Source organism: Hippocampus comes, unplaced genomic scaffold, assembly GCF_001891065.2.
Source record: "Hippocampus comes isolate QL1 unplaced genomic scaffold, H_comes_QL1_v1.1 scaffold68, whole genome shotgun sequence".
In the NCBI taxonomy this organism is placed as follows: domain Eukaryota; kingdom Metazoa; phylum Chordata; class Actinopteri; order Syngnathiformes; family Syngnathidae; genus Hippocampus; species Hippocampus comes.
In genome coordinates this window covers 2480473-2494083 of record NW_017805625.1, presented here as the reverse complement: position 1 = coordinate 2494083, position 13611 = coordinate 2480473, and the positions used below count along the sequence as shown (strand labels likewise).

Sequence of the window (13611 nt, the reverse complement as noted above, 5' to 3'; positions counted from 1 at the left end):
GTGTGTGTGTGTGTGTGTGTGTGTGTGTGTGGTTGGGCTCAGAGTATATCAGAGACCTGAATCACCAAGTTGCACACAGGCGTAGGTACACACAAGCCCAGTCAAGGCTCAGGCATGCACAACACCCACACACTCGCAGTCACACATTCCCACGGTTTAATATATCTCTGTGTCTCCAGTTAACAATATTTTGTGTCAAATTAAAGCAGGCAAGATAAATAGAGGGTCTGCGCCACACGGAGAAAATAGAGCAGGAGCAGAATGTGAGGAAGGGGAGGGCAAGGGAGGGGAGGACTGGTGAATGGTGAATCCCCAGCCCCTTGTGGACTGCAGTGAGAACCACTGAAACAACGATCCAAGCAATCTGTGAAACCCCATTAACACATTCAGTGAACAGTCAAATTTAAGGCTTGTGGGTTAATTACACATGCCCACAAGGAACTTGCACCTATGAATTTAATTAATGTAATTATTGGCGGTTTTTTTTTTGTTGTTGATGTTGTTGATGTTGTTTTTGTTTTTTTTTTTTGCATTGCAGCTGTGTTTGGGTTCTGCTGCCAGTTAGGTCAGCGGGGCAGAGACAATGTTTGAAGTTGGAGGAGAAATAGAAAGTCAAAACAGACACAAGCTGACGCTGGGTGTTAATTGGGCTATGTGTGACTCACAGTGAGAGAGAGAGAGAGAGAGAGAAATAGAAATAGATGGAAAGATACAGACTAAGAGGGAGACAGAGAGCCTGGAGGACTAATTAGTGATTATAACTTGGCGCTCTCCAAACATAAAATATTTCTCAACCTAAAAGACAGAGGAAGGATTAAAAACAAAAGAATAGGAATCAACATAAGGAGCTGAGAAACATACCATGGTTTTGCGCATATAGGTTGTGTGTCTGCGCGTGTGTGTGTGTGTGTGTGTGTGTGTGTGTGTGTGTGTGTGTGTGAATTCACTTGAGCATGTGTGCGTTTGCATGTCAGTGTTTTGGCTTCTATGCCCTCTCATTAAATTGCTTTACACTGGTAAACGGTAACACCAGAGTTCTCAATGTCAACTGGAGAGGTTGACGCCTTGGGCACGCTCTGGGAAACGCACACACACACACACACACACACACACACACACACACACACACACACACACACACACACACACACACACACACACACACAGCAATACTATAAAACCTGTGCATGATCGCCACATCCTTTATATTCTAAAAATGAACATTTGTGTAAGTTTCCAAAAAGCACGCTTCTTTTATCTTGGCTCCGACACGGCTGACAAAATGGAGTGTGTCAGCTTCTCGCGGCCTGGTGCCAGAGCGAGTTGGACATTAGCAAGTCTCGCATCAAAGTCATAAATCAAGGACACCCTTCAAAACAGCAGAGGCCCCGAAAACTGCCTGTCTGCTCCCTGGTATCATTCTGAGTTTCCATAATGGATCCGTAGCAGTTTTCCACAGTCTGCTAGCTGACATTTAAGATCGTCCCTCTGGTGTAAATTATTTCCGAGACATATCTCCTGCCTTGTATTACCTATGTGAGGAGAATACAACGGATCTCTGCAAAGAAACGGGTGACTACGATGAATGTATATTTAATTCTGGGCATCGGTTAAATGGCCTACAAACAACAGTGATGGCAAAAATGAAATATTCGACTTTCCCCCCTCATGGCCACGCATACGCACACGGTTTCAGGCCGGAGACGAGGTTTATAGAGCCTAAAGTGCACAAAGGAGCATGATGCTTACAAACACTACTTTTGTCCTTCATCAGCTGTTTTTCTTTTTTATGTGTCGTACGCGCTGGGCATTACAATCACACTTCTCGAGCAGATGTCTCGCTTATCACTTCCGATGTACCGCGCAATCATGGACTCCATTTGTGTCACACTTGCGCCATCGATCACGCCATTAGCACAACTACACACACACACACTCACGCACACGCAAACACACACACACGCGGTTGTCATAGCAACGCGCACGGTGACTGGGGCGGCAGTCTTAAATATATATATATGCGTTTTGATCTTCTCATTCACGTTAGTGTCACCGATGGCAAGACACGGGACGAGCTCTCTCCACTTCATCACACAGCTAGCGGTGTCTCCTGATAACATCACAAGTGCTCGCCAATCAAACGATTAACCTTTCATTTCAAATCATTTAATTATTCGAAAAGGATAAAAGTGAATCTTAAGAGCGACTAGCACTCTTTCTATCCACCCGTCCATCCGTCCATTTTCCGATCCGCTTATCCTCACAAGGGTCGCGGGTGCTGGAGTCTATCCCAGTCGTCTTCCAGGCGGGGGACACCCTGAACCGGTTGTCAGCCAATCGCAGGGCACACAGCGACAAACAAACCTCCACGCTCACACTCACATTTAGGGACAATTTAGAGTGTTTAATCAGCGTGGCATGCATGTTTTGGGAATGTGGGAGGAAACCGGAGTACCCAGAGAAAACCCACACAGGCCGGGGGAGAACATGTAAACTCCACACAGGGAGGCCGGAGCTGGAATCGAACCCGGTACCTCCGTGAAGCCGACGCGCTAACCAGTCGCCCCACCTGACTGCCCACTAAATCACATATTCATTTTAATGTTTGATTCATGAAATGAGTCGTAGCTTCACGTTCATGTAAGAAAGTATTGCGTGTGTCAGTATTAAAAAGTTTGCCAGGCTTATTTTGAAGCTTAACTCAACAACCACTTTACTGTAATCGAACAAGTTATTCCCTATGGATGAAAAAAAAAAATCTTTGCTATCATCTGTCCACCTGAGTATGGTTTGTTATCTAAAACTAGTCTATAGTCTATTACCACGGACAGATACACATACACCCCCAATCTATTATTGAAGAAAGGCTCACGCCTCCATTCAGCCCTTTGGGGAGGAATCCATCCCTCCATCCCGGAATAATTTCACACATCAGTAGATACACAAAAGAGAGAGAGAGACAGGGGAGGGAGGCAAGAGAAGGAGGAGAGGCAAAGGACAGAGAGCAGAAGGAGGAGTGTACGGAGTAAAAATGAACGGGGGTTTCGGCTCAGTGCTTGTGGGAGGCCAAGGTGTCAGGGGGAGCCATGCGTGACAAAACAGAGATCAGAGGATCATATGGCATCGCGCACACCAGCAAAGAAACAAATGCGCGGGCCCCCCGCGCGTGCGCGCACACAGATACCAGCGCACACTTTGTGAAGCGTACGCATAGCGAGGAAAAGGTGAGATTAAGGACATGATCTGGTGATTGGATGACGCGGGTGAGGCTCTATCAGAGGCGTGAGATCCGAATGGTAATCTCGTTTTCTGCACACACGTGCGCACACGGGAACCAGGGAAATCATATTGCGCTTCTCCGTGGAGTCATTAATAAAGAGCATGTAGATCTCCACCAAAACAGTGGGTGATGACATCCGCCATATAAATGATCTCCAATGCTGCATTGGCATAAATACGCTGCATTAGTAATGGGCACATTTTTTTTTTTCATTGCTAACCCTCATGAGCAGCATCTGTTTTGTTCTTGGCTTGGTCAGGACTCACGTGGGACGTACAGACCCGGTGGTCACTTCATTAGGTACACCGGCAAAATCCATCCATTCATTCATTTTTAATTCCGCTTGTCACTCTTTAGGGTCACGCTGCCGGTGATCCGACAAATAATTCAAACTCACGTTCTTCCTGACGGATAATTACCGACCGCCTCATTGCTGCTTTTATTCCTTCACCGTGTGTTTTAATTGGGTCATAGCGTGTAGAACTGGATTTTCTTTTTTTTCCATGCCAAAGATACACAAAGAGTCAATAGAAAAGGCCAAAGGCATTTTTGGGGAAATAAGTTCATTGTGATAAGTTTGGTGTCCTGTTTATTGATTTTTTTTATGCATTGGTATATTTGTCATTTGAGCAGTCCGGTTCACATGACTTGTGCCTGAGCGGTGACGTCACCTCACGATGGATGGAAGAAGAGGATGCAACTCACTTGGTACCGTGTGTGCTGCAGTTTCTTTCCGGTGTATGCGTCAATGACAAAGTGAGTCGCGACACACAAGTATACTGAAAGTGTTTTGTTAGCATTAGCCATTAGCCATTGCACCATAATGCGTTAAAGTGTTTTTTTTTTTTTCATTTATATAATGTTAAATAGTGCACGTTACCATCAGTTAGTCAGCGGCAATCTGCCAGTGGATGTGGTGTATGGTGCACTTTGCCTGTTGGAATTTGAGCATTAAACAGAAAGTGCTACGTTTAATGGTGTAAATGTTGCTAACTTAACAGCGTTCTTGATAGATGCATTATCCTGTGGCTTCTCTTGTCAATGTGTTTGTTTATTAGTTTTCTCTTCGAAAACGTAAACACACACAGACACACACACACACACACACACACACAGAATTGTCTTCTAAGAACTCGAAGAAGATAAAAATAGACAGAAAAACTCACATATCCACCTCACTAACTCCATTGTCATCTTTCCTCTACGTCTGGCCCCAAGTGGTGTGCTGGCCGACACAATGACGCGACGACAACCCTACTTACCTGAACTAGCAACCGAGGAGAAAGTCTGCACCACGCAGACTGTAAGTTCAAGGGTTCGCTGCTGCAAGTACAATTTTTAAATTTGGGTTTTTGGAGAAATTCACGTAGTGACACTTTGCTAGTGACAAGAGAAGAGATTGTACAAAAATGGCACGTTCGTGGACAGTGAAAAAAGGCAAGGGCACACACTTGAGGTGTCAAGATCCTGAATAATCGGAGATATGCTTTTCTCCTTCTTCCTTGTGGTTCTTTTGACCCCCTGCTGATGTATTTGCTTCGGATTTGTATTTTATTTACATTTTGATTATTTAAGTGTCTATTTTAATATCAAAATGAAAATTAGATTTTATCTTTTTTTTTTTTTACATGAAAGGGACATTTGTTTTTTTTAGAATATTTAAATTTTATCGGATGTGGCTTAACCAATGTCCTTCAATGTATTTTTGACTCAATGAGAAAATCATTAGTTACGGCTAGAGTCTGAACCCAACATGCATCTGGTAGGAGCCCGAGTAAAGATTTGAACTTGAGACTTGTCAACTGTGAGGCAGATGCGATAACCACTAGACCCACCATGATTCTCTCGTATGAAATCTATGGACCCATCCATTCCCAGCACCGTCTATCTTGGACGGTGAGCTGCAAACTATCCCAGTTGACTGCAGGGCGAAAAGTAAACTCCACAGTGGAGTGATAGCCCCGAGCCAGTCAATCAAAAGGCACACCGAGAGAGCATTCCCACTGCCGTTCACCCCATCACTGAGTGGGGACTGAACCCACAAGTCAGTGTACCACGACACCATCAATTACAGTACATACTGTAAAATCGGATACCAATATGATGTTTTTACAAAGAGAAAAACAAGACATTTTGATTGACACTGGCTGCAACCAATAAGTACGTATGAATTAATTAATACCTCTCTGGCTGACTGCGTCAATCAAAACGAAACACTATTATCATTATTAAGGCAGAATATTAGATTAAGTTCTTTTATTGGATATGATTAGAGTCTAATTGGCACTCCTTTGCAATCTAATGCTCAGACTATACCGGAGTGCCGAATGTTGGAGATGATGCAACCCTTACTCGATTTCCATATGTTGCGCGCAACGATTTTCAACAAAAACAGTGAAGAAAATCTGCTTTTTGTTACACTGGCAACAAGATAATCCGGCTCAATCACCCGGAGCTGTGCACAGTTGAGGCGAACGCGCCGATACATGCACAACAGTACATCAGGAGCAATCGTAGCTCACACAGCTAGCCCGGTGAAAGCACTAAGCAGGAGAAGCAGAAGACACAATGCTGTCTTTAAATATGCAGCAAACTTTGCCTGGTTGGAAGAGAAGCTTTGAAGGAATTCACTGAGGGACACCAAACCTCCCCCTGAACTGAGCCCGTGCCTTCTCAGCAGAGCGAGTGAGAGAGAGAGAGAGAGAGAGAGAGAGAGAGAGAGAGAGAGAGAGAGAGAGAGAGAGAGAGGAAGGAGAGGCAATGAGAGATGTTGATAGAGCAGAGGGTGACGCAGGAGTGTAAATTCTCTGCTGTACACAACCGACTTCCTCAAAGATACACCTGTCTCATTCCAATCCCATGACAGAATAATTCCACCGCCTTCAGGCACCGCAATTGTTTTGATGTGATGTTATCACCAGTCTCGTCTTCGATGACTTTGTGTTGTGCGGCACAGCTTTTTATTGCCACCATATGGCCACCGTGTTGGCACTGCACCATGTGTCATCTATCCAAATACGTCATACGCTGCCCTGGTGGCTGCTTGCAACCAGTTACCGGAGCAGAAACATAACTGGATGCCGGTTTAAAAAAAAAAAAAAAAAAAAAAAAATACCCTGCAATGCCTGACATTGCAAATACTTTTTATGAATATCATTTGCATTTAAATAAAAACTGCCCCCATTGTTATGATTCCAAAGCTGCCTCCTTCCTGCTGACATTTCTCCTGACGTGGCCCAGTCACATGATGAATTTTGTAATTGGCTTCTGTCCCACGAGCATTCCCAAAAATGTCAGGCTCTAACGGAGAGGACTCAATGGTGAGTCGGGTTTACACATGGGAGAGGTTGCTCTGGTTGCCGCTGCTTTAACCTTACCGGTAACACTCATGTGGTTGCTCAAATACACACCCACATGCACGCCCACACCCACACACTCACACCCACACACACACACAAATTGTTCACGTGAGCCCACTGCTCATTCCGCGTTGTTGCTTAACTCGCAGTATGACCTTCATTGAGATGGATTGCATGAGAAATGTAATGACTTTCCTCAGAGAAAAACCACAAGCTAAATCAGCTTTGCATTGCATAATAATGCTGGACTCGGTAATCAATAACACAAACACACAAACGCTCATCCATAATGGAGTGCTCAGCCTGCACATGAAGAAAATGTCCCGACAGAGGCCAACCGCATCGCCGCGGCTGTCGCAAACCGCCAAGTGTCGCGCGGTGCAATACACGATATCCGTTTTTTTATCCCTGAGACTCTTTTCTTAGCTAATGGCTATATTCTGTCGCAAAACGCAAAGGTGCGAAGATCATGATTGGTAATGTCCTGTTTAACCCTTTGAGGGACAGCGGTTACTACGGCTTATCACGTTATCGGGTTACAGGGTGCATGAAAGGGTTAAGGTTACGTCAGGCTGGAACAAGCATACGGCCATTATTAAAAGAGCAAAAGTTTGAAGCAAACTTTTATTATTAGGAGAACAGTATAGGTGGTCAGGGTTGCCCGTGTGGGGTAGGGAAATGGCTCTGTAGGCGTTCTTGATATTTGTGTATATTAAGTCGAGTATATTATTGCCCCCTGGTGTAAATTTCAAATGCTGATAGAATCCACGGATGCATAATGAGAACTGGAATTAGCATCTGAGAGGCACCCCAGTCATTCTAGTGAAAGTTGCATAAAGGAAGTGGCACAGGAAGCAAAAAAAAAAAAAAAAAGAAAAAGTTGGACTCTCTGGTAGAAAATCACCTCATGTTCTATAATTGGACAACCCATTAAGCCTGCATACCAGATTTGTTTTTACCCAGACTTTTGCCCGACTTGTTATCCTTCCTTTCTGTATTTGACAAGGAGTGATCAAAGTCATTGATGGTTGAGTAACTGATCGTTGAGAATGTCGATTCATGACTTTTGGAAGCAATTGGGGAAAATAAAATGCTCAATTCGGCTTCAACCAGCAGAGAGGTTGTTGATTCAGTCTCGACTAGTTTGTGTTGTTCAAACAAACATCGCGGCAGCAGCATTTAAGGATTAACGAATGCAGAAGTGATGTCAAAAGGGTTACACTTTTAAAAGAACAAATAATCCATCAATTGATCATCATAGTTGATCAGATAAATGCAGTCAAATGCCCATTCCTAGTTTTTTTTTTTTTTTTGGATTGATGTTGCTGTACCTCAGACAATTACGTCATTTCACAATGCATAGTCTGTAAAAAAATGTAAATAAAATGTAAATAAAATGAAACCTTTATTACTATTCAGCAGCCATCTAGACGAAAATCTGCATTACATAATGTTGATAACTTTTTGCCTTAATGGGGAAAACCATGACATTTACTTTGGTCGGCAGGCTGAAACTTTAGTCCAACAGTTAACAAACGTATATTAGTATCTACATCCTTCACTGGAATCCAATCTGGGGGGAGCTCCTGTCCTCTTTACTCACGAAGAATTCACACGTTTGTAGCTGACTAATGAGGTGTGAAAAAAAATAACTCATGATCAAATTCTCAAGGTGCATGGTCACTGCTTTTGTTGTTTACTCATCACATAGAGCTTTTCATTGTTCAGTCTTCCTTTTGTTTTGTCGGCAAAATTACACACAGCATCTAAGCCACCATTTACACACAAGGCAGAAAAAAACAAGCCCAAAATAGCATGCATTTAACAGCGTCTATGGTCGCCTAGCAACAATGCCGAGATATTTTTTTTTCCCTTTTTCGACTGACCCATGGTTCATTCCATCTGCGGGATTTAAAAAAAAAAAAGCCATGGCTGAAAATTGGCACTGCGCAGCTTGGCTCAGCTCGACTCGTCTCGGTTTGGGCCGGTTGGAGTCAGAACGAGAGACGGCGCCGTAAACAAAAGACATTGAGGGTATTCTGTGTTTACTTCACGACATGTAGCTGAGGAGACAGAAATAATTCAAGGGAAGGCGGAGAGCAGCAAGGAAACTGACCACTGCAGCAAAGTGGAGACTGTGGAGTACAACGGCTGGCACGGTGACAGAGTAAGTCAACATTAGCAGCCATCCGTCCATTTTCTATAGCGCTTGTCCTCATTAGGGTCGCAGATGAGCTGGAGCCGAGCCCAAATGACTTTGGGTGAGGGGCGGCGTACACCCTGGACTGCTCATCAGCCAATTGCCAACCAAACAGACCAAAAAAAAAAAAAAATAGTAGGCTAAAGTGTTCATAAAAAATGAATCCGGGGGTTTTATACCTAAAAGGTATATTTAATTTTATGGGATAGTATAGCATGGTAACATTTTACAGAGTTTTGACTTTAACTGTGCACTTGAATATATGAAGAAAAAAACCCACCCTTACTTAAATGACTGAATAAAAATATATTGCACAATGTATATGCATAGAAGTTATTCTTCACATCCCACTGAAGAGAGCATAAAATATTTTGGTCATGACTGCTGTGCGCAAATTAGTACTCGGTTTTGTCAGTGGAAAAGCATCAACGGTGAGTAGAGCCGTGCCGAGCCGAGCGCGTGGAATTAAGAGTCCGACACAAAAGGCTTTGTGTCCTCTGGACAGCAACTGCCAACCCCATCGGGGCAACAAAGCAAACATCGGGCGCCAAAATCTGTCCCATTTTACCGCTGAGCTTGGCTTTGTATGTTTATTTTCTTTCCTCGTGTCACAGTTTTAAGTTTATATAATGGGAAAAAAAAACTACCCTCGTGTTTGTTTACCTCCTCTTCATCCAGCCCTCATGGTGACTTCAGATAGAAATGAGTCACCAGGCACAACGCTGAGTTCATCTCACTGTCACGCATATTTCCCTCACGAGTGTGTCACATTCTCACCTCGTTAGTGTTCCAACGATGGCGCTCCTTGGGCAGAGAGGAACATTTGGGCAGACACTCGAGAAGCTTCTTCGGAAGGTAGATTTTCAACTGGCCCGGCTCACCTGTAGCGAGGGGAGAGCAGGATGAGGGTAAAGCAACGAGTTCCAAGAGAAGACGAACCCACGACATTCTTGCAGATGTTCGATCCAACGGTTGCGTGCGTTTCACAGCATGTCATTTTTGTTTTTAGCGATGTTCCTGCATGTTCCTCTGACTGCTACAAAATGACGTCAACATAGAACCAACCATTTTTTGTCCTCATTAGTCACAGGTGAGCCTTCACACCTATAGACAATTTCGGGTGCATTCATTGTGGTGCATAGTTTAAAAAAAAAAAAGACGATGGACCTTTTTTCTTTGTCACTTCATTTATTTATTTTTATTTTTTTGTTCTGTTTTTTTCTTCAGTATCTTTCTTATGCTTTTTTTTTGGTACAGTATTTATTTATCTCGTTCCATGCTCAAAATAAATTAAACTAATAATGAAAAGTGCCCATCCCTCCCCACCTGTGCATCTTTTTATAATCTAGGAGGAATTGCCAGGAGTTCTATTCAAGAAGGAGAACACCAATCCGCAATAAGCAGATTGCCTTGAAACTCATTTAAAACAAATTGGCTTTTGATCCATTCAAGAAAAGTAAAAACATTACAGGTCACCGTTTGAAAAAAAAAAAAAAGCCGACTCTTTCTGAATACTACTTTTAATTGCATTGAGCAATCTTAAGCATGCGATTTAGCATAATCATTTGTTCAGGCATGTGAAGGACATAAGAAGCTGATTTTGCTAAAAGGAGTCAATCCATTATAATCCTGTGATTTATTATTTTTTTTAATGAGAAAGACAAAGTGCAAAATGTTAGCTAAAATCAATGAGGGAAAAAAAATATGTTTGAGGAGGATAGTCTTTGGGTTCATAATCATACTGTAAAACAGACACTCATACACACACACACACACACACACACACAACATATTATAGTGCGCCCTACAATGTCCACCATTTTACTTTTCATTTAGGGGCTGATGTTTATTGTGACGTACTGTATTGTATGGCGAGGTTGCTAATTTTATAAACACGGTACCAAGTCAAACATGAAATGCACATAAGAGAATGGCAGAATACTTCACTTTGAATTCCAAATGGAGCAGCACACATAAAACTCGGAGGCCCACACCGATACAGATTTGGTTCCAGAGGAGCTCCATTATCATACATTATGAGTTCATTTGGTTGGAAACAATCACGTCCAATTGCATGGGTGTCTCTCACTCTCTTTTATAGCGGCGTTGCTCGACAGTGTATTTTGGGTCATGAGGGGAGGCTTTGTGAGAGTCTTCTCAAGGAACTAAGGAGTAAATTACGCTCGTCTCGTGAAAGAAAATCAGTTACATTTGGTGAAGATGACGACAGCTATGATGATGATGATGATGATGGTGATGTGCAAAAGCCATAAATAAGCCCCCGAGAGATACTAGTCAAGAATTAACGGCACCTCCAAAGCCTTGTCGAGTTGAATGAGCAGACTTTTGCTTTGCCTTTACACGCCATATTTCAGCACACTGTGGCCTGGCTCTGTGCCACATGTTCTCTGAACTGTCCAAAACATCTTCTGCAAAGTGAATATGGGCATGGCAATTTATTTTGAGTCAATTCCACTCACAGTGGAATGGATACGACAGTGGAGTCTCCAAAGGGCCCAAGGTTGTACAATTTGACATATGACGCATCCGTTAAGTAAAACGATAGCTCAAAAGTTGCACAAAATCTTGGAGGTCGAACGGTCAAGGTCCAGACCACTGAGTACAACAATTTTTTTTGTTCAAGTGCCAAAGATATTTTAATAGTTTCTGAGCAATTTTGGGCAGCTGAGTCTGAAAATGACATTTGTTTCTTTGAATTGGCTCAACTTTTTGAGATCAATATTTTTGACTGTTACTTGATTCATAATGGGATCTAATGATGATTAATGATGGATTAATCTGTTTTGACAGCTTACAAAATGTACTTTGATTATACGCTCTAAAAACACTTCAAGAACTAATTTGGGGTTAAATTTGACCCAATTTCCGTGTTAAAAAAGGACTGACCCACACGTGGGTCAAATTGAGCGCAGAAAAATTGGGTTATTCAGCTTTGACCCAACTTTTACGGTTTTGACAAAAACTTTTAGGGTTCAATGAAAAAAAATTATATATGTATGTATGTATGTGTGTATGAAAGTTGTCGCATAAAGAGAATATCAATGTCAAAATGTGCATATTCGCGAAAAGAACAATGTCATGTTTGGATCCAGTGGCATCAAAACAACATAAATCCATTGAAATGTTATTGGCACCAAATTGTGTTGACTAATTCAATTGAAGCATCACGCCTAAGTTTCAGAAGCGTTTACTCAGGAGATGACAGATTTCTTCATGGGCGGTGGCTTTGGCACAGCGTTTTAAGGGGATACTCTGATGTGCTGGTGCCAGTAAACACTCCAAAGGGTCATGAATATGGCACAAAACAGAAGCCTGGCAGAGAGGTGAAGAACAATTTCATATTTCTGCAAAAATAAATAAAAACGGGGGCTGAGGGCTGCGTACAGGAGAGGCCCTCGCCATCTCACCGCTTTGCAGCACATTTGGGCAAATATTGCCGAGTCAAGCTGTTCTACGCGGATAGACTCATTTTCAAAAGAAGACTGAACATTGTGATAAAACGTAGTGGCGCTTTGTCTCAGTCTATTTTTATTTTACATTACGAAAACGTTTTTTACAAGCGCCAAGTTTTATGTCCACTTTAAAACAACCTGCTGCTGTAAACTCAACAGGACAAAAATTAAGAGAACTGTGCAAGTGTAACAGTTACACACCTTGTAAGGCCATGTAACCAAAAAGTTCAGCGTCGTCGCAAGCCAATAAGTGCCGAGAAGCTACCGATTGTTTAGGGTGCTGTTTATGGCATCTGTTGACAGTTACTAATACATCGACTATTGATAATAGTGAAGATTTATATTAAAGTGTAAAAAAAAAAAATCTTGGAAAAGTTCATCCACCCGCCATCTGGTTTTGATTGTTTTCTGGGGATGGGAGGAAGCCGGAGCAACATCAAACCGAAAACCTTCTTGCTGTGAGGTGACGAGCAAAAATATCAATATAAGTTATTTGTTGCCCTTTTTGGGAGATCCATAAGCGCACAACCACTAATCATAGTCGACGCTGACACCAAAACCTCCGCTGCAAAGGGCAGGTTGTCAAAACAGAGGTGCAATGAAATAGTGAGAAGACAAAGGACAAAAAAAAAAAAAAATCCCTTGGTGCATCAGAAAATATCACTTGGCCGGTTCAAAATGTCCTCTCAAAGATAGAGCCCCAGCGTATGCGCAAGTGTATCTGTGTCCATTTACGAGCGTGTATCCAACAGATATGCTGCTTGGAATCAAAGAGAGCGTGCACTCAAAGGTTATTGATAAGCATTTGAGTGGAGGGCGTCCATTCATGACTCCCCTGGGAAGATATGAATTATATACTCTACCTGAGGGCAGACGACAGAACGAGAGAAGAAGAGTGAGGGGGTCAGAGCAGGGAGGGAGGCAGGGAGGGGGGGAGGCGAGGGGGGCGGGCAGCCAATGAAAAGCAAAAAAGAAACTTAGCAGGGGAGAGAAATATTTACACAGCCGCAATTTCGCAAGGACAAGAGGTGGAGCAACACAAAGACGCGCAGAAAGATAAGTGCTGCTCCCGGACAGGAGGGAGGTCTTGTCTTGTATGTGTGTTGGTGTGGGGAGGAAGTGTGTTTCAAGCACGTATGCTGCCCCTAATCAATTATGCATTTATTAATAGAAGGCCTGAGAAGACAGAATTTCAAACAGCTGAACGGTGCCGCAGCTTAGTTAAACAGCTGAATGGTGCAGCTTAGTTAAAGCCTAATTTCTTTTTTAGCAGCGCTCCAGCCTCTCTGCCATGAATGC

At 42.8% G+C, this 13611-nt stretch overlaps 1 protein-coding gene across 1 annotated transcript in view; it reads right to left on the bottom strand.

Annotated features, from left to right (window-relative positions):
- Positions 1–13611, bottom strand: part of LOC109522161 (calmodulin-binding transcription activator 1-like) — a 58760-nt gene that overhangs the window by 38606 nt on the left and 6543 nt on the right. Inside the window, 1 exon segment of the mRNA XM_019880472.1 lies at positions 9617–9720. Coding sequence (XP_019736031.1) covers positions 9617–9720 — 104 coding nt within the window.